This window comes from Macrotis lagotis, chromosome 5, assembly GCF_037893015.1.
Source record: "Macrotis lagotis isolate mMagLag1 chromosome 5, bilby.v1.9.chrom.fasta, whole genome shotgun sequence".
Lineage (NCBI taxonomy): Eukaryota > Metazoa > Chordata > Mammalia > Peramelemorphia > Peramelidae > Macrotis > Macrotis lagotis.
In genome coordinates this window covers 241,938,356-241,964,617 of record NC_133662.1, presented here as the reverse complement: position 1 = coordinate 241,964,617, position 26,262 = coordinate 241,938,356, and the positions used below count along the sequence as shown (strand labels likewise).

Here is a 26,262-nt window from a genome sequence, read left to right as displayed (position 1 = left end):
CTCAGGGCTGCTGCACCAGTGGATGGCAGAGTGCAAGCAGGACAGGTGAGGGAGGGAGGGAGGGAAGGCCGCGGCACCAGGCTGCTTGCCACAACAGCTGTCTCAGCAGCTAGGGGGACATCAGAGCTCTGCTGGTCTGGTCCCCAGGGAGGCTGAAGGTGAGACAGGGGCCAGGGCATAGTAGCTCATGTTGCAGGTCCTACCCAGTACTTTTTAGGGTTGATGTCACTTTTGTTAGGGTGTATCTGTCCCCTAAAATCAATGTTCCAGAGTCCAGGCCCCCTTATTCTTTGAGCAAGTCACTGGTCCCTTTTCCCTTCAACTTCCCCATCTTCAAAATGAAAAGGCTGTGTTAGATCCAGAGCTCTTAGTCTACAGTCCAGATATCCAAATGAACCATGGATAGATTGGGGGGATGGGGGGAGCGCAGGCAGTCCATGGGCTTGGATGGAGGAAAAATGATATCCTTATTTTCACTAACTGAAATGTAGCACTTTCTTGAATCATTAAAAAAAAGTTCTGAGAGGTCTAAAGGCTTCCCCAAAGGGGTCCAGGGCACTAAGAAAAGGTGAAGTTCCCTTGGGCTGGATGATCCTTGAGGCTGGTACCAGAACCTAAATCCTTATCCCTACCCCCGTCCCTGCAGGTGCAAGGAGCTGGGAGAGAAAGCACTCCCAGTGAAACCTCCAGGGGTCCCAGCAGGAGAGCTGAGAAGGAAAAAATTCCTGTTTTTTGCCCAAACCAAAGCAGGGAAAAGAAACTCTGAAGGAAAGACCTATGGCCTAGATCAATCTATTAACTAATTAGCTTTTATTAAGCCCCTACTACGTTCCAGATACTGCACTAAGTCGGGGGGTGGTGGCATTCAGATGGAATAGTCTCTGCTCTCAAGGAGTCTACATTTTAAGGGGTGGGGGGAGTCCAGAGAGGGGACAGGGTCGAATCTGACATTTTACTAGAATATGGAACGTTCTCTACCAAGGAAGGGCAGCACCACCTTCTCTGTAAACCAGAGCTGCCCCAAGAGTTAAGAGGCCAAGCCACAGTCATTAGGTGTCACAAGTGGGACCCAAACCAGATGTGGAGGCCAAAGAGAGCCTCTGTTCTCTAGAGCACTAGGGATCTTCTCTGACACCCAATCCACTCCCTTGCTTAGCCGGCACAACCGCGGAGAATAAAGAAACTGCTTTCCTCAGATCCCAGGGTCCAATTCTGGTAGAAGCTGGGAGGTGATGGAGCCTACGCCCTCATCTTACAGGTGAGTGGAAAAGAGGCCCAGAGAGGGTACTTGGTATGTATCACACTGCTCCAGAACCCAGCCTCCCTGATCTGGAGCCCAGGGTTCTCTCCGGTTACACAACAGCCCGCTCCTCACCACTCAAGAGGAGAAGCTTCATTTCTCTGATCCGAGTTGGGACCTGCTCATGCCTCCAGCCAGCCCACCCTGACTACACTCCGTGCAGTCTGGTCCCCCCACCCGGGGGTCTTCCTGCAATATGCGCCTGTGACTCAGTTTCCTACAGGCCTCGGCCAACCGCGAGCAGGAAGAGCTGAAAAGCCTGGCCCCCTCAGAATCCAAGCAGCATTTCCTCTGCAGACCCTCACCCTTTATCTTCCACCCCCTCAGTTTCCCCGGGGGTCCCGCTCCTGGGATAAACCACTCAGCATGTGCGCCAGACCCAGCAGCTGGGCAGAGGGGGTCCTCCTCTCTCCACAAAGCGGGGGCCAGATGCGGAGGGGGGGTGCTGCCAGACGTCAGTCATCACGGTAGCAGATTCGATGCAGCCCCTCCCTCTCCCGCTGCCCACCCTGCGTTCCCGGGGCCGCCGGGCTTTTCAGGTGTCCGGGCTGCCCGGCCAAGGGGCGCCAGATAAGAGGAGTCTGGGGGGTTGGGGGGCTTCCCGGATGGGGGGCGCCTGCTCCCAGCGCTGCAGTCGGGAGCGGGGCCCCTCTGGGGAGCCCCCGCCGCCAGCCCCTCAGGACCACCCCGCCCCCGAGCCCGGGACAGACAGACAGACACGGCACCTTTTGGCGGAGCAGCTTGCTGCGGACCCGGCCCCAGAGGCGGGCCCCAGAGTTGGGGGGCCGCTTGCCCGCCGGCCCCTCCGCGATCTCCAGGCAGTGGCCTTCCGGGGGCTCCCCCACGGAGCTGAGGCTGCAGTCGGCCTGGCCCGGGACGCCCGTCATTCTGCCGCGCCGGCTGGGGCACGAGGAAAGGGGCCCGGGCGGGCGGCGGGAGCCTGGCCTGGGGCGCCTCACCGGGGCCGGGGAGACGCTCCCATGGCCCCGGGCCGCGGCTCTCCGGCCCGGCCCCGCGAGGCTCGGCGGCGAGGCGGGAGCGGGCCCCTGCGCGCTGTCCGCGGCTCCCCGGCTGCGAGGTGCACCGAGCCGGGCGAGAGCTGGACCGAGCCGGGCGAGAGCTGGACCGAGCCGGGCGAGAGCTGGACCGAGCTGGGTGAGTGCTGGACCGAGCCGAGGGAGAGCTGGCGAGGGGCGGCCCGGCCCCGCCCCGGGCCCCGCCCCCGCCGCGGCCGCCGCCACTGAGCGCAGGGGGAGGCGGAGCCAGGTCCGGATCTCCCCGCCCCGGACCCGCCCCCGCCGCGGCCGCCGCCACTGAGCGCAGGGGAGGCGGAGCCAGGTCCGGATCGGCCCGCCCCCGCCGCCCCCCGCCCTTTAACTCTTTCTCTGCCCCAAGGCCCCACGGAATAGAGTCAGACAAGCTGAGATACACAATCCAGCCCCCCTTAACTCCTTTGGCGCCAGGGCCCACCAGAGGCCGGCACAACCTCCCCGAGAGCCCCCTCCTCACTCTAGGGACTTTAAATGCTACACAGGAGGCCAATTAGATCGAAAACCGGACACAAAGCATCAGTTCCCTGACGCCCCCCTCCAATGCGCCCCGGGCTTGGGGCTGGGGGCTTTGGATCTCCGGCAGAGAACCCGTGATCCGGCTCAAGGCTCCATCTCTCAAAGCCGGGCAGCCCAGGCTGCAGGCAAGGGCGATCTGAGCAATGGGACAGTGGTACCCCCCACGCCCCCCCAAGTCACCAAGCCTTCCCCCCATTCATTCAACATTTGGGAATCCTTGCTCCCATGACTCCTGGGGTCCTCTTGGGCATGGGCGAAGCAGGCCCTTCCTTCAAGGTGCTTCCGTTCTGTCTCAGGACAGAGAGCAGGGAGAAGAGGGAGCCCCCCAGGTGGGGATCACACCTCCCTTGGCCCCAATGCATACGATTTCCGCCCTGCTCCCAGACACAAGCCTTTTTAATTGCTGTCACGTGGGCTCTTTGCAAACCGGCCCGGAGCACGTGTGGAGACCTATCAGCCTGAGGCTGATAGGAACAAAGCTCCCCTTGTGCCTCCTGCGATGTTTATTTAGGGCATTCTCTGCCAAATGGGAAGCAAATGCAGAGATTGGAAGATGAGCCCTGTGAGAGGCTCGCCTTTCCCAGTCTATCCCCCTTTCTGCTCTCCCACAATGGGGATCTGGGGCTCATTGCTGCAGACGCTCTTTGGGGACGTGGGCACAATGGAAGCCAACGGCACCTGCCATCTGTGCCCAGCTGGCATCACCCCTCATCCCTGGGGTATACTCCTTGAACATCAGACTCCAATCAAGTCAGAATGGGGGGGAGGGTGAACCTAAGGGCCTTCACCTGGGATCAACACTGGCCACCTACTTCCCCCAAGCAATCCTGCTTTTACTTAAAGAAGCAAAAATGAAAAGTCAAAACCATAGAATGTAAGCTGCTAGAGGGCAGGGGTCATTGCCTTTAGTTCTCAGCACAATGATTGTGGAATGGATCTACTAACAAAGTGAGGGAAATCAGGTATACACGTGTGAAAAGTTAAGTAATGATACAGAATTAAGTAATGACATAATTATACCCAAGGCAAGCATATAATTAATTGACAAATGAATGGTACGAGAAGTTCTGCCTTAGTAAGATGAGGGGGTTGGACTGAATGATCTGAGAGGCCCTGGGAGCTCTGACTTTTCATGATTTCGTGACAATGGATGCTGTGGATGTTAAGAGGAAGGAGACTGTGGGCTGCCCACGAGATGCTATGTGATCGGGAAGTGGAAGTCGATTCATCTCCCAAACTGGGGGGGGGGGGCACTATAGTGATAGTTTGAACTCAGATTGGGCTAGGAATGCCTTGCTCACTGGGGCAAGACCAAATCTGATGGAATATTTCACATAAAATTTCCCCGAACTCCCAGGAGAACCTAGCTCTAGATCTCAAGGACAGGGCCTAAAGGAGTCAGCAGTTAGGTAGCCTATGGAAGACAGAACCTTGAACTTGGGAGTATAAAAGCCCTGAGTTCAAATCCTAACCCTCAAGACACTTTCCAGCTATAGGACCCTAAGTGAGTCACTTAAATTTTCCTAGGCTCACTTTCATCCTCTGTAAAAAAATGGGACTAATAGAAAAATCCAGCTCACAGGGTGGTTATGAAGAGCAAATGAAAGAACATAGGAAAATCACTTTTCAAACATTAAGTACAATACAATCAGTGTGGAGGAGGAAGAAGACTACAGAAGGTCCTAGGGCTCCATTTTCCATTGTGCCTGTGCTCCAGGGCAACTGCATCACAAGGTTCCAGATGTGACAGATGTAGCAGAAGGAATTGTGGCAGGGCAGGAAGGTAGAGAGATCTCAGCAAGCCAAGGATGTGAAAGATGGAGGGTGGAGGAGAGTAAAGTGGAGGCACAGATGCAAAGAGAGGGACGAAGTGAAGGTATTCTCTTTTCCTTTTTTAACTACTTGAATCCTATTGAAAAGTTTTGCTTTCAAAATGTTTATCCTCTGCAGGGAGTATTCATGATTCCAGATGACCCATGATGAAACTTGCTACCCACTTCTTGACAGAGGGGTGATGGATTCAAGGTGCAGATTGAGACAAAGCTTTTGGCCATGGCTAAGGTGGGAATTTCTGTTGCTTAACCATATTTGCTTGTTACAAAGATCTCAATTTTGTTTTTATTTTTCAGTGTGGGCAGAGGAGGATAAAAGTTTGATAATTGAAAAATAATTTTAATTAATTTTTTAAAAACAAAATGTGTGTTCTTGATTTACCAGCATGGTGCAAATTGAGTCTGGATGACTTTGGAAGTTTATCAACAGAGCTGGGATAGGGGCTCAAACCAAATAAGGAATTCTTATCATGTAAATAGCCCATCCTGACCCAAGTAATCCATGTGACTCCAGAGCTAGGTGGAATGAGGGCAACAGAAAGACCCCAGATAAGATTGGCACTCTCACTGGTCTGGTTCAGGTTATTCCCATCTTGGGATCTGAGAAGACAACCTGGGCACTGTACAGAAAGCCAGATGTCCCCTGCTTCAAAGAAGGACCTGGAATTGAGACTCCCAAGTTTTCTGCAGGGTCTTCACCCCCAAAGAAAAGAGAGAATGAGCCCAGGCTTTGCTCTGTAGGCTCCTTCAGGCCCCCTCTGTGCAGGGAATAAGGGAATCAGTTGCAGACAGCTCCTCAGACAAACCCCGCTGGGGACATACAGAGCATTCCCACCGTTTCTTCATCTGTTCCTGCGGAGCATTTGTCTGAGGAGCAGCCCAAGTGGAAGGTAGCCAGAGCCTGGATGGCAAGAGCCCCCATGCTGGAGAGAAGCAACAATTTTCCCATTGCTTCCGCAAGGAGAGAAGAAGAGAAATACCTACAGATGTCTAGCCTTGGCACTGGTCAAGGAATCTGCAAGGGTTGCTTCTGCAGACTGCTGACCTGGCCTGCCTCCCTTCCCTCCCTGGCTGAAGGGAACCAAGACAGAGGATCGTACCCAGGGGAATTATGCTCTTGGGGCAGAAGTTCCTACCAGCTAAGTTCAACCTTACTGTGTGATTCCAGGTAAGTTACTTTGCTCTGTTTGTCTCAGTTTCCTCATCTGGCAAATGAGCTGGAGAAGTTAATGGCAAACCATTCCAGTATCATTGCCAAGTAACCCCCAAATGGCCTGAAGAAGAGTTGAACATGACTGAAGAACAACAATGTAACTGGATTTCTATAAAATCCTCTTAACAAACATCATTCTGAGAAGCCCCGAGGTTTTACCAGAATGCCTTGCTAGAAGGTTCTAGCACACATACATACACCCAAACACACACACACCACACACACACACACACACACACACATGATGAAGAACACCGGACCTTAAGGAATATCAGATAACTAAAATTATGGCTAAAGTGAACTTTCTAAAGAACTAGCTCTTCAATTTATCTCTTCTAGGAAGTCCCCTGGTATCAACCACACAATCTCATTTCTTCAGGCTGTATTTCTTCCCCTCCCCTACCACCCGAAGTAGAATATAAGCCTCATGAGGGCTGAAACTGTTTAGTATTCCTAATACTAAGCATAGTGAAGACAAGGCTGGCAGCCATAAAAATGTTCTTTTCCTTCCCAATGGAAATCAGGGATTCCATTTTTCTTCACTTCTGCCTAGCTTGCTCCTGTTGGACCCGACCACTTCCTCATTCACTAATTCTGCTCCAGGGTGAGATCTGTGCTGGGGAGGAGAATGTACTCTTCCCTTTTCTTTCCCTATCAATGGTAATGGTCGAGTGGAGGGAGCAATGGACACGTCAGGAAGACAGGTTCAAATCCCACCTCAGATGCTAGTAATGTGACACTGTGCAGCATCTGTGCACCTCAGTTTCCACATCTGTAACATGAGAGGCTTGGAGAGGGAAGCTTCTGCAGTCCCTTCTAGGTCAAAGTCTATGATTTTGTGACATTTCTGGATCTCAGTTTCCTCATCGTAAAATGAGGAGGGGTGGACTGAATGACCTCTAAGGGCTAAACATATGATCCCATGAGCTACTGTCTTGGCAGCTACCCGAGCCCATCTCTAACATTCACATCCAGATGTTAGCTTGGCTCTTCTGCCACATGCCCCATCTTCAGTTCCTGTGACTGAAATGTTCAGGACCCTCAAGAAAACAAAGGAGTGACTGGAACCAAGTCTTGAACTGGGATCTGCCCAGTCTTGTATGCCAAAGAATGCATCCAAGGGATACCAGCCAATCTCTCTCAAGACCTGTCGAACTGGATGGCTGTTTCCCACTCCTGGGGCTGTGTGTGGGCACAAATGATACCTCCAGAAGGAATCAAGAGAGCTCAGTCACAAAAACAAATTCCTGGGTAAAGAATGAAAGATCTGGGGGGGGGCACAGGTGATGTCTTCATCACTGTTGGCTCAATGAAGAATTGAGAAGAAAAAAGGCATATCTGGGAGATGGTCGAGATGATGGGACTTGAGAAGGCAAGTGTGACTTCCTGGCCAGGATGGAGGATTCTTGACCAGAGTGGATCTGTTGGAGTCTTACAAATTAAATCAGAGACAGATTGAGGCTTGATGTATGGGGGAGACACCCCCTAATACTTCCAGCTATTCAAAAGGGCTTTAAAGGGGTTGTCTTGGGAGGTAGTAAGCTTATGAGTGGTATAGTAGGCAAGGCCTGAGATAGAATCCTGCCTCAGGTATCTGGGGCCATCTCCAGTCATCCTGATCCATATCTGGCTACTAGACCCAGAGAGAGAGAGAGAGAGAGAGAGAGAGAGAGAGAGAGAGAGGCTGATGACTTTGTACAGCACCCCCCTCTCCCCCCTTTAAATCCAATTCATTTGAGTCATGACATCTCCTTCCTGATGTCACGGTCCTTTCTGGGAATGAAGGGCAAACAACAGCAACATATGTTCCCAAGGAAACATTTCTATTTGGTCATAACTAGGGTCAGTCCTATTTGCATCAAAAATCAGCTACAAATGATGGTCCACATTGGCTTTTACAGGCTTTCTGGGAATGAAGCACAACACTTTCCAAACAACTCACCGATGAACATTGGGAACACAACCTGTTTCAAAGTCGAGGCCTGCCTGTATTTTATGGTTGTTGCTATGGTGTTTCTTCTGCAATTCTCCTGAAATGTTATTTTAATTTTTTTTCTCTCTCATCATAGAAGCAGGAACAGTTTCACTTCTGTGCTGGTGTCCCTGGCTTGTCACAGAGCACATCCTTCACAGATGCTTGTTGATAGATGGATTGTCTTCCCAAGGCCTGGATTCTTCCAAATTTTTCAAGATTCTTTTTTTTTCCCCCATCCAAGACCCTAGGGAAGCATTGCCAGTACAAGACACACTCTAAACAACTTTTCTAACCTCATCTCACACTGCTGCCAAACCAACAGCCTAAACTCCAACAAAACCAGACTAACAGCAGATTCCTAAATATGTATGCTCTTTGATTTCCCATTGGCATGTTCTTGCTCACACAGTTCCTTTCCCCCAAATGTCCTTCCCATAATCCAACCCTGCCTTTATAATTCCTAATCCACAGGATCTTTTGAGTTTAACCTAGAAGAGACCTTAGAGAACATCAGCTCTAATCCTTTCATTTTATAGATGAGGAAACTGAGGTCTAAAAAGGTTAAGTGATTTGCATAGGGTCATAGAGCTAGAAAATATTTGAGGCAAGTTTTGAACTCAGGCCCTTCCTACCTTTACAGAGCCACCTAACTACTTCCTGTCCTCATAGCCAGGAATAACCTTTTCCTCTATTTAATTAACATAGATAGAATTTTCAGATCTGTGTATAATTAACAAGTTATAATTCATATGAGAATTGCCTCATTATACCTCTTATCATTCTTGCTAGGCTATTAAAGTCTAATGGACTATGTTTTAGATTCTTTGGATCACATAATTTAATGATGGAAAGCTGTAGTTGCTCAGTCACGTCCAACTCTTTGTGACCCCCCTCAAGGGTTTTCCTGATAAAATACTGGAGTGGTTTGCTATTTCCTTTTCCAACTCATTTTACAAATGAGGCAAACAGGGTAAAGTAACTTGCCCAAGGCCATAAAGTCAGTATAAGGCAGAGGTTATATCTGAACTCAGGAAGAAGAGTCCTCCTGACTCAAGGCCTAGAACTCTATCCATTGTCCTACCTAGCTGCCCATGATGTTAAGAGCAGCCTCTTTTTTACAGATGAGAATGAAGTAAAATGACTTATTCACAATCACATGGACCTGCTATTCAAATTTAGGCTTGCCAACTTCAAATTCAGAATTTTTTCTGTTACCTCACAAAGTCTTCTTTTCTCCTTCCCCCGCACTGCCTAGCTTATCTATGTTGACTCAAAAACTGGTACTTGATAAATATTGGTTGAATGAATGAGTACTAAAGATCACTGTGGCTTTCTAGTTATCTTTCCCCTTCACTCCCAAACAAAGAGAGAACTCCATTCCCTTTTTCCAGGGTCATGCATCGGGGTAGTATTCTGCTGGCTTAGACTAGTGAGGAGAGAACTCACAGTCCCTTAATAACTGTAAGCCTCAGCAGAAAAAGGTCTGATTCTTGCTTATGTAGGTGTGGAGGCTGGAGGAGGAGGAGGAGGAGGAATAATATGGATGAAGGGCCCTGGGAGCCAGTCAATCCCAAGAGCCTCTAAAATGAGGCTTTTTTGGATAGAGAAGCATTAGATTGGAGGAAAGCTGTCTGGTTGGTATCCATAGCAACCCCAGTGCCTCAGCAGATGGGACCTGAGCGGGAGCTCTATCCCTTCCTCCCCATGGACTGGGGGCTCTTTTTGGGTCATCCAACTTCCCCAGATAATCCAGACGTCGCCTACCTTGAGGCCCTACTCACATTCCCGTCCCCAACTTTCCCAAGCCCAACTCATCTCATCCAACCTTATTTCTATTGTTCAGGAGAAGTAGATCTGTTTAAATCTCAATCTCTTCCCCCTCAGAAATTTCCTGAGAAGCATCAGACTGAATGAAAAGTTTCCAATTCACCTTGACTCAGACAGGACCAGTCAATGAGTAAGGGCAGACTTCTACCTTACACCTACCCATCCAACCAATCTTGCCAAAGCAGAGCTCTGAGAATGCACAGAGGCAACATGAGCCTCACCCAGGAAAAATGGAACCCAGCCACGGATGCCAATGATGAACGGATGCCAATACATGTTGGAAAAACCCTGTCCAAGAAGCACTTCCAATGCTTCCTAAATTCCTCTGGGATCTCAGTCAGAGGGGTGTAACCAGGTGCTTATAATCTTTTTGTTTTTGTCCCATAAACCTCTTTTTCAGAATCGTGTTTTTAAATGCACAAATTTAAATGCATGAAAATCTTTTAAAAATTAAGATTACAAAAGAAATTATTTAAATAGAAATAAAGATTCCATCCCCTTGCCTATGCAAGTTCCTGGACCCACTGCAATTCATCTTCATATGCCCCAGGAAACCCAAGGTCAGAATTCATGGCCTGGTGGGATGTGAAGCTCAGGGTCATTTGCAAGAAGGTGTGAGGCTGGGGAAGTTGACCTTGTGTGACTTTATCTGATATTTTTATTCAGGGAATATGAAATTAGATGTAAAGGGAAACTTCTCCTCTAAGTCATTTCTTAGTAGTCACTCGAATAGATGGGAACCTGCAAAGCCCAAGACCTTGGGTATAAAATAGAATCTGAAATGGGGAGATGTTAGGGTAGAGAGAAGCTAGGATGGCAAGTCAGGGCAGAATGTGACATTACAACACTAGGCTTTTACAGGTAGATCTGTCTGCTGTCATCCACCTCTTCTTTCAGGTGCACAAAGGTCCCAGTATGGCAGATTGTGTAGTTACTGTTGGTGAAGGACTACTCCACTGTCTGCTTCTACCTGACTAGGGGAGAGATGGGGCCAGGGTGGGCATGGAGAGGGCTTTTCTCCAACACATACTGCACTTCTCAAGTGGGCTCAACAATGAGATCCCGTGCCAGAAGTTGAAATCCAAGAAGTCAACCAGGGAAAAGGACCAAAATGAAGGATAGATGAGTGTATGAAGTAGCCTCTATTATAGGTTCTGCCCCAGAGAGGAGAGTCCAATCAGATAAAAGCAAGAGAAAGGCTTCTAGCAAAAAGATGGTACAAGGTAGAGTTAGCTGCAAAGGAGTACTGAGGGGTCTGGGTTGATGGGTTATGGGATTCAGAAAAACGGCAGTATGGATGGCTGCCAAAATTCTCTATAGGGAGTTACTGAAGGATGAGGTTGGTGTACTAAGAGTCACAGAACTTCAGAATTTTAAGTTTCTTCTGCTGATATCACCAAACTTAGCACACAGTAGGCACTCAATACTTATATTGCTTAGACCAATCTGCCTTTGAGCAGAATCTTCTCTCCAATAACACTCAACAGTTACAGAGACTTTGAAGACCTCTGGCAAGGAGGAGCTCGTGATCCCTGGGCCTGCCCATTCCACTTTTAGACACTTCTACTGGATAGTAAGCTAACATTGACCCCATCTTCAGGGGCCAAGAACACAAGGTGAATTCTATTTGAGGGCCTTTCTGTTCCTTAAAGGCAATTATCCTTTGATTGGTTTCTATTTTTAAGCATTCATTTATTATGGCCTATGACTTCATCAGGGTCTGTTGCCTGAAGGTATTGTCCAGGACCACCCAGCCTGTATGGGTCAGCTGACTCAAAGGTCAGCTCCCATTCACCCTATTGCTCTGTTTCTTGGGCTTTCTGCCTCTTACTCCAGGTCAAACACCCCAAGACCCCTGGGGAGCAGTGTATTAAGTCCTTAGCCATGCTGGTGGTCCTGCTCTGGAAACTCTTGAGGCTCTCCACATCCTTTTTATAAGTTCCTGCTCACCTTACAGACCTGAGCAGAAGGCAGGGGGAGGAAGAGGGCTGTGTTTCTGTCAATTCTCACTGTTGTTGATTCAGTGAGTTTGTACCCCCTACCTACTCCCACAATTTCCTTCAAACCAAGTGGTGGCTGGCCATGACTCCCTCACCTTGTACTTAATGGAGTTGATGCATGTCTAAAACTCCATATTTATCCCTATTACAATGCATCCTCTCAAATCCAGTCCAATGTTCTAGTCTGATGCAATCTCCTTGGTTTCTGCCCCTGCTATTGGGCATATTAGCTATCCCTCCCAGTCCTGTGCCAGCTGCACACATCTGATAAGAAGCCATTAATAAAATGGTAACCTGCATAGGGCCCCCAGAGACCTCCCTGCCTGTTGACAATGAGTTGCTTTCCCTCACCTTTCTCCTCATTGGATTGCCTGTGAGTTAGACCACAACAGCGATGGGGGGTCCTACTTTAGAGAAGGAATATCTCTGACTTTTGTTTATTTAGTCATTCATTTATCCAATCACTTCTTTACTGAGCACCCACCAAGAAGCAGATTAAGGTCCAATGTAGACTCAGAAAAGGAAGGGATTTGCCCTCACCCCACCCCCCACTGAGGGTTGGGGCAGGAGCAGGACTGGCAGCCTGACTAGGCTCATGCTGCCCCAGTCTCAGCCTTGGTGGGACTGGGAACATCAGGAGCCCCATGTCAACTGCCTGGACCTTATAGGTAGGTATCCTGCTTGTGGAAGCTCTCTGCTTCCCTAAACCTACCGTAGGGGGCTGATTGCACTTCTCTTTAGAAGCAGAGTCAATGGTATTACTGAGGGAAATCAGGAGCAATGGGTGTTTGAGGTTGAATAAGACAGAAGACAGGAAAGAGGGGAGGAAAAGGAGAAGGATGGAATAGATAAAGGAGAGAAGAAGAAAAGGAAGAGAAGGGAGAAGAGCACAAAGAAGAGAGAGGAAAGGAAGAAAAGGGGAAGGAAGAGAAGAAAAAGGGAAGAAATGGAGAGAAAGACTGAAGGAACAGGAAAGGAGGAAAGGGAAAAGGGAAGATCAGAGAGGGGAGAAAGGGAAGGAGAGGGGAAAATGGAAAGGGAAGAAAAGGGAAAGGGAGAAAAGAGAAAGAGAGGAGAAAGGAGGGAAGGGAAGAAGCACTCTGCCTTCTGGCAGTTGTTAAGAGGGGAAGGAGCCTGCCTATTTTATCAGGGAAAAAAAGAACAGCAAGTAATTTCCAGTCATGCCACTTGGAGCCCTCTTCAATGACAAGTCATTTCCACAAACCCTTTCCAACTCCAGGTCCAGGGGTGCCACAGGATCCCAAACTGATGGAAGTGACCCCAGATCCCAGAAGATAGAAAGAAAGCACCTCAGAGTCTGACACCCACTATTTTACAGACAAGCCAAGTAAGGGTCTGAGGGGTGTCCCTCACTTGCCTGTATCATCTACAAGAAGGGGTTTGTAGGATTGAGGTGAGTGGGGCTTAGAGTTTTTACAGTTGAGAAAACTGAGGTTCAGTAACTTTCCAAGACCACCCAGGTAAAAAGGAGCAGAGCCACGATTGGAACAACCATCACAAAATAAGGTCATGGAATTTTTTTTTTTTTTTTTTAGGTTTTTGCAAGGCAAATGGGGTTAAGTGGCTTGCCCAAAAGGTCATGGATTGAAAGCCATCTAACCATATTTTTCAGATGAAGAAATACCCAGGACATTGAAGGGATTGACACAAGGCTGTCCAGAAAGTGAGCAGCAGGAGCAAGATTTGCACCCAGGTCCTTAAGTCCAGAGCCAGGGCTCTTCCTGCTGCACCTCCCCACCTCCCTGTTACATAACAGTACTAGATTTGCCAAGTACCTTACAGATGATCTCATTTGCCATGCGGTAATTCCTACTTTACAGATAAGGAAACAGAGCTGTGGCCCTTTCTTCATTGAGAAAGCCTCTCTTGGGCTGGTCTAGCCCTCATCGGGTCAGGTGGGCTGGCCCCCGGAGGCTGGGAAGCCTTATGGTCAAGGCTGCACTTGCTGAGCCTGCCCTCTAGCACCGAGTAGGTAGAGAAGCCCCAGAATTAGGAGGAGTTGTCCCTCCACATCACCCCAGAGACCCCAGGAGTCCTCTGGATCACAGTGGAAGAATGAAAGTCCATTTGAGCTCCTCTTTCAGCTGAGGCCTCTTTAGAACATCTTGTTTCGCACAAACTAGAACTCCCACACAATAACTCGCCAGCGCTCTTCCCCTTACAAAAACCACCCATAGCTGAGGATAATGCCAGGTTTTCCTTGGGTCTTCTCTCTGTTTGCCATCTGAAGGAAATGATGCAAAGAGAAAAAGAAAATACTGCAGGCAAAGTGTGCCTCAAAGCTTCTATTACTAACTATGGAGAGGGTGCAAGTGATGCCAGATGAGGCCTCCCAGAGTATAGGTCGGGGGTGTGGGGGGCACAGCTGCCCCTGGAGTGGGAAGGAAGGAGGCCTCAGCAGAAGGCAGCCTGGGAAGGGGCCAGGAAGACAGTGATAGTGGTCTTGCCTCTCTTTTCTTTCCCCTTCCTTCCCTTTCTCATCTATGTTAAGAAGCAAGTCTCCTGCCATGGACACTCCAAAAGACCCTCTCAAATGGCCTCAAATATTTTTTTCTTTAAAAAAAAATTTCTATTGCTCTCCCCTGTCTTATTATCACCTTGTTTTTCAAGTATATCCCTCCCTCTTCTCAGTGGTTCCCTGTGAACCATCTTTCATATTAAAGAATAAAAAAGGGACCAATAAAAGAACTCCGCAAAACTTACAGACCTGAATTGTGCCCCTCTATGATCCTGCCATCTTTTGAAAGAGAAAGGAATTGCATTCCCGCCCCCCCCCCCCCACTTAGGATCTGGAAGAGATCTCAGAAGCCATATAGTCCTAGCCCCCTGACTATATAGATAAGGAGACTGAGGCCCAGTGAGACCTCTCTTTGCCATTAAATTGTAAACTCCTTGAGGATTGTCCAGGGTCTGTCTTTGCCCTTTTCATATCACCAGTGTTATGCCAGAGATACCAGGTTAGTCTGGCAGACAGAGGTCCTTAATAAATATTTACTGCTAGACTGACTAGGAGGTGGACATCTGGCTTTGGGTTCCAAGATTCTGTGTGATCTGTAGCAAATGGTTTATCATCTCTGGACTTTAGAATCTGAAAGTTTTTAAACGTCTATGATTTTTTTAAAGTTAATTTAAGGAAATGGGGTTAAATGACTTGCCCATGGCCACACAGCTAGGTAATTATTAAGTGTCTGAGGCCAAATTTGAACTCAGGTCCTCTTGACTCCAGGGCTGGTGCTCTATCCACTGAGCCAACTAGCTACCTCCTCAATACCTAGGATTACAAAGGAAATCTATTTCATTAAAATATAGCTTTCAAGATATTAACAATAAAATGAAAGTAAATTCAGGTGGAGAAGCCGTGAAGACATGATCTTTCTGGGTCCTTTGCCAGCCAGCGTTGAGTCAATGACTGGGGACTGGGTGAAGGAGGGAAAGTCTGGAAAACCCTCTGAGATAAAGCCTGTCTGGGAAAAACCATTGCGCAGGCGTGTCTCCTTTTTTAAGCAGCAAGTTTATAATTGAAAATGGAATGATCACCATAAACAATGAAAAGGAGATAATGGGAATAATTTAACAACTCACAAATAGGATGCTTTCAATTAGGATGTATAAAGAGCTTTCCCTAAAACAACCCAGGCAGGTCAAATCTGGGCTTAGATGCTGGTCGGGCTATATAAACCTCCAGGGAGAGGGTGAGTGAGTCACTGAGCCTCAGTTTCCTCATTTGTAACATCGGAAGGATGACACCAGCCTGTCCTTCCTGGGCTGGTTGGGAGGGCCAAATGAGGGCATGATGTTATTACTGAGTAGGCATGTGGAGTTGGGAGGAGCTGGGCTCAGCCTCACATTGGATGCTGACCACCTGTGTGATGGGGGACAAATTATTTAATGTCTCTGAGTCCAAGATAGTCCTCTGAGAACTGTCTGTCTCTCTTTTTTTTTAGGGTTTTTTTTTTTTGCAAGGCAAATGGGGTTAAGTGGCTTGCCCAAGGCCACACAGCTAGGTAATTATTAAGTGTCTGAGGCCGGATTTGAACTCAGGTCCTCCTGACTCCAGGGCCAGTGCTCTATCCACTGCGCCACCTAGCCACTCCAAGAACTGTCTCTTAAGCTAAATAATCTAGGCTGCACCCATAGGGCCCAAATCACATCTCCTCAATATACCTGCCTCATAGGGTTAAAGAGGGGACTCTACCAGACTCATTATGACTGAACAGACAAGGGCAAGGGGAGTCCTGACAGTTCAATCTGTCTTCTTTTTTCTTCCCCTTCTCCATCCCCAACCCTGGTCCTTTTGTCAAAGAGATTATATAAAAAGTCACTAAGAGTAACCACAGGTGGGTGGGTGGGGGGCAGAGAAGAGGGCAGAACTGACCTTGTCTTGCATCACAGGTCTACTCTGGCCCGGACACTGAGCAAAAAAGAAGGGTTAGAGATAGTCTCTGCCCTCGAGGAGGTCACAATCGAATGGGGTGGGAGGGGAAAGGCAACATGTAAACAACTATGTCCAAACAATATTCAGACAGGAACCTTTAGAGGGGATCTAAGAGGAAAGGCATGAGTATGAAGGGGGATAGGGCAGGGCTTCATGGTGTTTGTTGTTCTCATTTTAAAGCAAGCTGTTTGGTGAGATTTCTAGAGTTCTCTTTTCTGTGCCATCCTGGCCCAGCATCGACTGTTCCCCATGAGGAATCTGGGTCACTGCTTCACTTGGGAAGAATGCCAGCAATGCCAGACCTAGCAGTGGTCCAGGGGATGGATGTCCATGTGACTGCCATCGTCATCAAGTTTGTGACCAAGGCCACATTTCACAGGATGGTGCATTTCATAAACAGAAGGATCAATGTGTCATATTAAAAATTATTCTCTCAGAATGGTGTGTGATTTAATGCAGAACAAATTTATAACTAGAAAAGGAAGTCTGAGGTTGGTCAAAGAATGATATAGGATGATAGATCTACAGCTGAAAGGAACCTCAGAGGGCAACTCATTTAATTCCCTTCATTTTACAGATGAGGAAACTGAAGTGGAGAAAGATGAAGTGACTCTGCCTGAGGATCTGAACCTGGGTCTCCTGATTTCCAGAGCCCTTGGAGAAAGAGAGAAGAGGCAGCTAAATAGAACAATGGTTAATAGTGTGCAATTGGGAGTCAGGAAGACCCGAGTTTGAATCTAATCTCTGACCCTAGGCAAATGACTTAACTTCTGTTTATCTGTATCTCTATAAAAAGGGGATAATAGGCACCTACCTCTCAGAGTTGTAAAGATAAAAATGGGATATCTATAATGGGCTTTGCAAATCTTAAAAGTTAATTATTAATTATTATTATAACTCATCTCATATCACATTGACATTTTATGGTAGACAAATAAGGCACCTGATCTGGAAGGAACAAGGCCTTCTTTCTCTTATCTTGAAAGAGGATACAATCTGTTGGACCTCGTAGTCCTGAGGGATTCTCCCAACAACATGGTAGAGAGCCAGGCTTAAAGTATATAAAACCTGGACTTGAGAGTTACTGTGTGACCTTGAACAAATCACTTCATCTCAGGCCTCAGTTTCCTGCATTGTTAAAATGAGTGGGTGTGCCCAAGCAGCCTCTGAGGCTTCCAGTGTGGGTCCTCACACTTCTAAAATAAATGTGGGGTGGCTAGGTAGCATAGTGGATAAAGCATCGGCCTTGGAGTCAGGAGTACTTGGGTTCAAATCCAGTCTCAGACACTTAATAATTACCTAGCTGTGTGGCCTTGGGCAAGCCACTTAACTCCATTTGCCTTGCAAAAACCTAAATAAAATAAAATAAAATAAAATAAATGCACGTGGACTGTATGACCTCCTTCAATAAATAAGGCAATCTGGGAGATGATGACTAAGGTCCTATAAAGACCAGGAGCAGAGGTGCTGTGGCAGACTCCATGAGGAAAGCTGCGAAGGGTTGGCCTGACAAACCCCTATACGGAATTTCAGAACAGGTTTGAATTTCTCTGGTGAAAGCATCATCTCATCTTTGCAAGCTCAGTCAGATAACATGAAAGGAGGGAGTTGGAGAAGGTCAGAGCTGGAAGGGACCCTGGGAGTCCTTTCATGCAAACTTCATTCATGCTAGGGTGGAGGGATGGAACAATTACTCAAGGCCAGATAGGGCTAGAACCTGAAGATCTATTGGAATATGAGTTGAAATCCTTGAAGATAGGGACTGGTTTTTGCCTATTTTTGTAACCCCAATGATTAGCACAGTAACTGACTGCTAATCATTCCTATATAGCACTGATCTCCCCCTCCCACTTTTTTTCTACTTTCCTTTCAGGCAGGTGAGAGAATGGGTGTTCTCATGGAGAAAGTGTTGTAATATAATAATAATATTAATAATAATAACAATGTTTGTCTTTTTTTTTTTTTTAGCAAGGCAATGGGGTTAAGTGGCTTGCCCAAGGCCACACAGCTAGGTAATTATTAAGTGTCTGAGGATGAATTTGAACTCAGGTACTCCTGACTCCAGGGCCTCTATCCACTGTGCCACCTATCCGCCCCTTGTCCTTCATTTTCAAAGAAGATCACAGTATCAGGGAAGTGATGTTATGACAAGCACATGAATTAGATTTGAGTAAGGGGGATGCTATGCTAAGTTACCAGCCTCACTTTCTCCTCCAGGGCATTTGGGTCCAATGACTACATATAAATCAAGACAAATGGAGATGGCCCTGGATGCAAGGCAATCAGGATCACACAACTAGTAAGCGGCAAGTGTCTGAGGTTGGATTCAAACTCCTGACTTCCTGATTCCAAGGTCAGTGCTCTATCCACTGTCCAATTCCAAGAACTCTCTAAAAGTCCGGATCAAGGGTCCATAGATTTGTTTTTGGAAAAAAAAATCCCAAAATACTTCTCTGGTCTTTGGAGTCCTAAGAGGAGTCCTCAGGCTTTAACAGATGTAGCCCAAGGGGTTTGGGAGACAGGAATGCTAGGAGTCCCAACTCTAGAGTCAGTCCTTAGTCACTGCATGGTTTTCAATTCTGGTAAAAAAAGATCACAGTATCTCCCTAAGATTCTGAGCTATGAGGGATCTCAGACCCCCTCCTCTTGTAAATGAAGTAACTGAGGCCCATAGAAGTGAAGGGACAAGACAGAGGCAGAATTTGAATCCAGGTCCACTGACCCTATAAGTTGAGTTCTTTCCATGGAGTCTGGTTTAGAATTGGGAAAAGAGAAGAGAGCTGAAGCAGACATCTGGTTGCTATTAAAGTTTCCTGTCTCACGAGTTCACTTGGAAAAGTTTGGGTTGGCCAAACTAAGAACACCTGGGAGAAAGAAAAGGTAAGGGCAGAGAGAGAGAGAGAGAGAGAGAGAGAGAGAGAGAGAGAGAGAGAGAGAGAGAGAGAGAGAGAGAGAGAAAGTTTCCTCTTCAAAGTTTTGGGAAAAACCATTTCTGATGAGGCTGATGTGGGCTGGCAAATATAAGAAAGCCCTGACGTGGGTTTCTCTAGGTCTCAGACAAGTTTCCTCAAGGATTTCCAGGGTCCCCAGCTTTGCACAGTGAGAGGTCAATGGACACCACTATAAAGGCAGAGGTCAGGGAGGGAATGGGTCCAAGAACCAAACTGGGAAGATTCAGGTTTTCCAAGACATCTCAGATTTCTACTCTGTGGCCAAAACAAACACTTCAGGAAGGGACCACCAACAGCCATCACCATCACCATCGCCATCACCATCGCCATCACCATCACCATCACCATCACCATCACCATCACCATCACCACCACCACCACCACCACCACCACCTAGATGGTAGACAGTGACTTGAAACAGGGACTCCTGAGTGCAAATCCTACCTTATACCAGCAATTATGTGACCCTAAGTAAGTCACTTCACTTCTGGACCTTAATGACATTATCTGCAAAATGGGGATAATGCTGGGAGGCAGCTTCAGAATTAGGCTGCCTTGCCCCTGATTTGTTCTGACTGTGTGACCTTGGAAAAGTCACAGATGTTGAGAAGGTATGATCTACATTGGTAGAGAGGAGGAGTTCCTTATGGAGAGGATCTGACATTCAGGGAGAAAAAAAGGAAATGATCCACACCTTGCAAAGTTAAAATTTGATAGGTAGTAAAAATAACAATAGGTAACATTAGAAAAGGCTCACATAACAACTAGCACTTAGCATTTCTAGGCTTTGCAGAAGTCTTTACAAATATTAACTCATTTGATTCTCACGATCTCCCTGGGGGAGGGGATGAGGGCTGTTATTATGCCCATTTTAGAGAGAAGGAGACTGAAGCTAAGAAAGATTAAAGGATTTGCTCAGGGTCATACAGCTAAGTGAGGACTCAAGTCTTCCAAGTCCAGGATCTGAGCACTTGCCTCTAAGGTCTGTAAAACCCTTTGGAGGGGTGGCTAGGTGGTGTAGTGGATAAAGCACCCACCTTGGAGTCAGGAGTACCGGGGTTCAAATCCGGTCTCAGACACTTAATAATTACCTAGCTGTGTGGCCTCGGGCAAGCCACTTAACCCCATTTGCCTTGCAAAAACCTAAAAAACAAAACAAAACAAAAACCCTTTGGAAACTTTGAAACAGTAAGTAAATGTCAGCTATTATCAGTACTGGGGCAACATTTCTTCCCTCAGCTGTATGAACAAAGTCCTGCCATCACACACACAGTAGAAGATCAATCCTAGAGGTCACTCCGCTAGTATCACAGATATATCTGAACCCCAGCTGCCCAGCTCCAAGCCTCCTGTTGTATTCATGCTGCCTCTTATGTGTTCATGAGTAAGCAAAAACAAGGTAATTGGAGCAAATGTGGGATATTATGATTAATTACAGAATTATTAATAATGACATAATGGTGTAATATAATTATTAATAATGCATAGAGCCATGGAAAGAATGTTAGAGGACCTGAGTTTAAAATTCCACCTCTAATGTGTTCTGTGGATGGACCCTGAATGAATCCCTAGATCTCAGTTTCCTCCTCTGTAAAAAATGACATCAAAAAAGGGGAAAGGCTAGCCTACAGGCCTCTGAGGTTTCCAGCTTCAGATCTGCTTCTATGAGCCCCAAGGGCCTCCTGGTATCACGAGGATTCAAACAACAAGCTTGTTTGATGAGGAATGCACAGGCAGGAAGAAGATAACGGGAGCACTTGAGATAGGCCGGTGAAGCCCCTTGGGAGAGCTGGCTACTGCTGCCACGTCCATTTGTGGGAGGAAGGAATGCAGCTTCCGAATGCCAACAGCTTTGGGCCTCCTTTCAAGCCCAGGGTCACTTGGGAGACCCCAGGGAGGGGGCAGGGGACAGGAGAGGTAGGACAAAAAAATGAAGGACAATGATCCTGCTCCCTCCCCTGGAGCCCTGGCTTCCTCCCAGTCAAAATAAGCCTTCCCACAGCAGTCAGGGTCATGGTCTCATTCTGTGGCCTTGAAATATGTGGGAGTGATGGCCAGACTCAGAGCACCAGAGCCTGCCATGGTATGAGAGCATCAAAGGCTGCAGTGATCCCCAAATCCTCCTTCAATACGGATCTGCTACAGCGGAAATAAGGATGTCTCTGGAGTCAGAAGAGCTGAGTTCCAATCCCTCCTGAGACACAGTATATCTCCTTTCCAATTAGACTGGGAACTCCTTGAGGGTAGGGACCGTCTCTTGCCTCATTTTATATGTCTGGACATAACACTGGCACATAGTAGGTAGGAGCTTAATAAATGTTTAGTGACACTTCCTACCTGTGTGACATTGGGCAAATCATTTACCTCCAATAGGTCTCAATTTCTTCGTCTATAAAATAAAGACACTGGTCTAGATGTTCACTGGGTCTTTTCATCTCAAGAGCTACAATCCTTCAAATTATTTAAAACTATAAACAGTCACAGGATGTCAGAACTGAACTTCAGAGCTGATCAGTTTTGAGTCCCTAATTTTTAGAGAGAAAATGAAAGACAGAGAGATGCCCAGGAGCCAATATCCTTTGACCCAAGAGATGCCCCTGTTAGGTCAAAGACAGAAAGTTTGTAGATACACATGAATATTTATAATTCTATTTTTTGATGGCAATACAGATGTGGACATAAAGTAGATGCCCACCGATTAGGGCAAGGCTAAATAAATTGCAGTGAATGAATGGAATGGGATTTAAGGGGCTGTGATGAAAAGGATGGGAACTACGATTTCACTGATTTAGGGATTTCCCAAGAGAGAAAATTCCCTCCTCCAGTGGAAGTTGACATGCCCTCTGTAAATTCTAGTCTTAGAGAGACTAAAATGGGGGCAGCTAGGTGGTGCAGTGGATAGAGCACCGGCCCTGGATTCAGGAGTACCTGAGTTCAAATCTGGCCTCAGACACTTAATAATTACCTAGCTGTGTGGCCTTGGGCAAGTCACTTAACCCCATTGCCTTGCAAAAACTAGAAGAAAGAGAGAGAGAGAGAGAGAGAGAGAGAGAGAGAGAGAGAGAGAGAGAGAGACTAAAATGGTCTCAAAACGGTTAGAGATGAAGTGACTTGTCCAGGGTCACTGAACCAATAATCAGAGAGGAAATTTGAACTCAGGTCTTTCTGGCTGTGGGCCTAGCCAGATTACTTCTAATGAGTAGGACATGGAAAGACTCACAGGAAATGGCCCTAAAGGAAGGAAGCAGAGCCAGGAAAACAGCAGATGCAATGACGACAACAATGTCCATGGCAAAGAATGACAGCGAAGCAATCTGAGATGAATATTGGGAAATTCCAATGACCAAGCTTGAGTGAAAAAGACCTCCTGTGCTCCTCTACAGAGGTGGGGGCCTACAGCTGTGAAATGGTGCCTATAATATCAGATCTATTTTGTGGTCTTGGATGGTTTTCCTTGATCCGTGCTTCATCTCAATGACCCCTTTCTACTCTAGGTCTCATGATTCTCCCTCTATGAAGTGGCATTAGAAAAAAATCATCTATTAAGCACCACAGATAAGTTATTCCAGCTTTACACTATAGATCCTTTTACCCAAGTCTTATCCTAGCTCCCTCTCTTCCTCTTTCCCTTGCTCTACTTCCCTGAAAAGATGGGGCCAACCCTTGCCTTGGGGTGATTTCTGTAGGCATGCAATGGGCAATTCAATCGACCTTGAACTCAAATCAAGGACTCAGAAGGGTTAGGACAATTTTAGTCCCCAGGGCTGTGTGGCTGGTCTGAGTCAAATGGCCCTGAGGATGAGAAAGGACACACACACACACACACACACACACACACCATACATAGTCACATATATACCCTTGACTACAAGGTCACTATTCTTCCTCTGCCTTAGGACATGGGTTCTGAGACTCTGAGGAGAGTGTTGGGTTGGGTTGTCTTTGCTCTTCCTCAGCTGCTCCAACCCCAGCCCCATGGAAAGAGGCCATGGTGGACCCAAACTCACTCCTCAACTTCCTTACAGTCTTTGGAGTAATTGAAACCAGGAATAGACCCGACAAGGCTCACAGTACCCTCTTGTTCCCCAGCTCCCCTCCTTAGCTGGCATTGCTTAGCCCAGGTGGATGAATTCCTGAGAAGGGATGAGCTCCCCAGTCATCTGGGTTCCAAGACCAGAGAAAGCCACCACAAGACCAACTCCAGTCCCATGGGTCACTCACTGCAGTGATTTTTCTGACTTGCTCCCAGGAGAGCCAAGTAGGCCTCACCTCACTGCAGGTGTCTGGACCAAATGAGCTCTGGCTGGGGAGGCCACCACCCAATGATCACTTATTTCACAACACACAGCAGTCCTACATTTCTTTATCAAGGACTTGGGGGTGCAGGCTCACAGGTTCTAGATTTAGAAGAGGCCATCAAACACCACCTTCTCATTTTACAGATTGGGGAAACCAAGGCCCAGGGAGTGCCATGCCAAAGGTCACACAGGTAACTGTATCTAGATTATCACACTCTAAATTCAGTTCAGGATAATCACTGGGAAGGAACTGGAAGAGGCCTTAGAAGTCACCTCCTTATTTTACAGTTGAAAAAACTGAGACCAAGAGAGGTCTAGTGACTTGCCCAAGGTCATACAGGGTGTTAGGGGCAGAACTGGGATTAGAATCCAGGTCCTCGGACTCTAAACTCAGCATTCTTTCTTCTGTACCATTTAGAAGGCAACAAATGAGTAATAAATAGTCTGAATTGGAAGGGGATAATTGATTAAAATGAATGTTCTAAATTTTAAGTAAGGTATAAATAGTTATTTAAATATAGGGAGACTTGCTCCACTCTAGTTTATTAGTATTTATTGAGCGTGCTGTGACGGTTGTTTTTAATTGAGGAGCATCAGCTAAGGCACTGGGGGGGGGGGGGGTGCAGGGAGGCAGAGGATGAAGACTGAATGTTCAGCCCTCCTGCCCTTGCCCTCCCCACCCAAGATCCGGCATAGCAGCAAGCACGTCTGATACCAACCTCTCCTTTGACAGATACTGGAAAGCCCAGTCAGAGAAGCAGGTGCAGCTGGCTTCTGTGAGGTGACCAGTGCATTCTGCCTTCTGGGGCCAGCTGGGATGGGCTTCAGGCCACGCAGTCAGAACTCCCAGGAGCCACAATCCCCCCAGTGTGGTCCAGCACAGCCCCCGATGTGGGGGACACCAAACAAGGTCTAGGCGCTGAGCCCAGGAGACAGATGGGAGCTGTGGTCTTGTCTCTCACTCGATTGTGGCTGGCAGCCCCAAGGGCTGGGTGGTATGAAAACCGAAGGCCCCATCCTTGGCCTTTGCCTCAGCTAACCTGAGAAGGGAAGCCCAAGAGGAGCTGACCCCCAATACTTGTCTGAGGCCAATATTAGGGTCCCAGAGCAGAAATGAGAAAGGACCTCAGAGGTGTCATTGAGTTCAACTCCCTCATTTTACAGAGAAAGAAACTGAGGCCAAGGAAGGCTAAATGATTTCCTACACTCAAGTCAGAAAGAACTTCAGAGGCTACAAGTTCACCCTCCTCATTTTACAGAGAAAGTGAGTGAGGCCAAAGGAGGTTGAGAGGCTTTATAGATCTGGAGAAAGAATCTGAGAAGCCATCTGTGTACCCCACAAGGAGCCTGGATCACCAGCAAGATCTGAACCCAGGTCCTCTGGTCCCAGAGCTAAGTCTTCTCCCTGAACAGAGATGATGATTTTGACCAATGCTCAAGTATAGCTTATACCAAAGGTAAGGACTTTGGGAAGCCTCAATGCTCCTGCAGACGATTCTAGAGCCTCACCTGCCTCCTTGATTCACAAACACTCCTGTCCTTAACTACCTCCCTCTGTCTCAAGCCGCTTAGAAAACTAGAACTAAAAAATAGTGGCATGCTCTTCAGTTTCCCCAAAGTTCTGAGTCTGACTCAGCCCAGACTGAGAACCCATTGCCACCCCTAAAGCTGGGCAGACCCCACAACTGAATGGTTCATCTCCTCTCCTGACCCAAGCAAACCCCCCTGTGCAAGGACAGAAGAGCAGGTCCTACCCAAAGAAGTCATTCAGCAGGCAGGTAGTGGAACGAGAGCTCTTTTCTACCTGAGTAAATTGAGTCTCAGCTCTTCTCTGGATATCAGTGTTCTCTGAAAAATGGGGGATCTGGTCTGAAATCTTCTCCCTCATCACCTCTGGCTCTTAGAAGCCCTGGTTCCCCTCCCAAAGGGAACTCATGCATGTACCCCCTTCTCCAGGAGGCTATTCCTCACTGCGCCCTGCCTGCCCAGCCCAGGTCTTCGTCCCCTCTCCTACCATGAACTCCCCTGGATCCATTCACTCTGTGGTCATTTCTATATGGACACACTTTCTCCCATGTTAGAATGTAAGCTTTCTGAGGACTTTAAAAAATGTGTTTTCTGGGGTGGCTAGGTGGCACAGTGGATAGAGCACTGGCCCTGGAGTCAGGAGTATCTGAGTTCAAATCCGGCTTCAGACACTTAATAATTACCTAGCTGTGTGGCCTTGGGCAAGCCACTTAACCCCACAACCTTGCAAAAAAAAAATGTGTTTTCCTTGGGCCGAGCTCATAGCAAGTATTTAATAAATGTCTACTGATTGACGGAATCCAGGAGGAAGACAGCAAGTCCTAAAAGGAATAACAATGGGCACAGCTAATGGGCACAGAGCTAGGAAAGTGTGATGGATCAAGAATCAAGAGGACCTGGGCCAGAATCCTTCTACTTTCCACCTGTATGACCTTGGAGAAGTCAGTTAACCTGCATGAGCCTTGGTTTTCTCTTTTGTAAAATGATAGGTAGGGCTGCATCAGATGACCTTTGGGGTTCTTACCAGTGCTACATCAATGCTCTTGTGATCCTTGGGTCTCTCACATCTCTTTGGGCCTCAGTTTCCCCTTATGCACACACACAGATTTCAAAAGGGCAAGTTGATGTTTTCTGTGGCCACCAAGTGTTAAGGACAAATGATAATGGGAGGGTGGTTCCCCTGGGATATTCTGTGGTCCTCTCCCTCCCTTGTAGACAACTTACCTTGATACTTCTTCAAATTCTGATTCATCTTTTTTTTTTGGTAATTATTAAGTGTCTGAGGCCAGATTTGAACTCAGGTACTCCTGACTCT

At 47.4% G+C, this 26,262-nt stretch overlaps 1 protein-coding gene and 1 long non-coding RNA gene across 6 annotated transcripts in view; one reads left to right on the top strand and one right to left on the bottom strand.

Moving 5' to 3' along the window:
* ABR (ABR activator of RhoGEF and GTPase) overlaps positions 1-26,262 on the bottom strand; it is a 291,714-nt gene that overhangs the window by 30,345 nt on the left and 235,107 nt on the right. Inside the window, exon 1 of one of the 5 annotated variants that reach the window (XM_074189148.1) lies at positions 2,026-2,343. The exons of the other annotated variants lie outside the window; for them this stretch is intronic. Coding sequence (XP_074045249.1) covers positions 2,026-2,187 — 162 coding nt within the window. The 5' untranslated portion in view covers positions 2,188-2,343. Of the gene's footprint in view, positions 1-2,025; positions 2,344-26,262 lie in introns of those variants that run through there. 5 annotated transcript variants of the gene reach the window in all.
* LOC141488780 (uncharacterized) lies at positions 7,818-13,533 on the top strand. Its single transcript, XR_012468786.1, has 3 exons — positions 7,818-8,254; positions 9,773-10,070; positions 13,349-13,533. It is a non-coding gene; the product is annotated as an uncharacterized LOC141488780 (long non-coding RNA).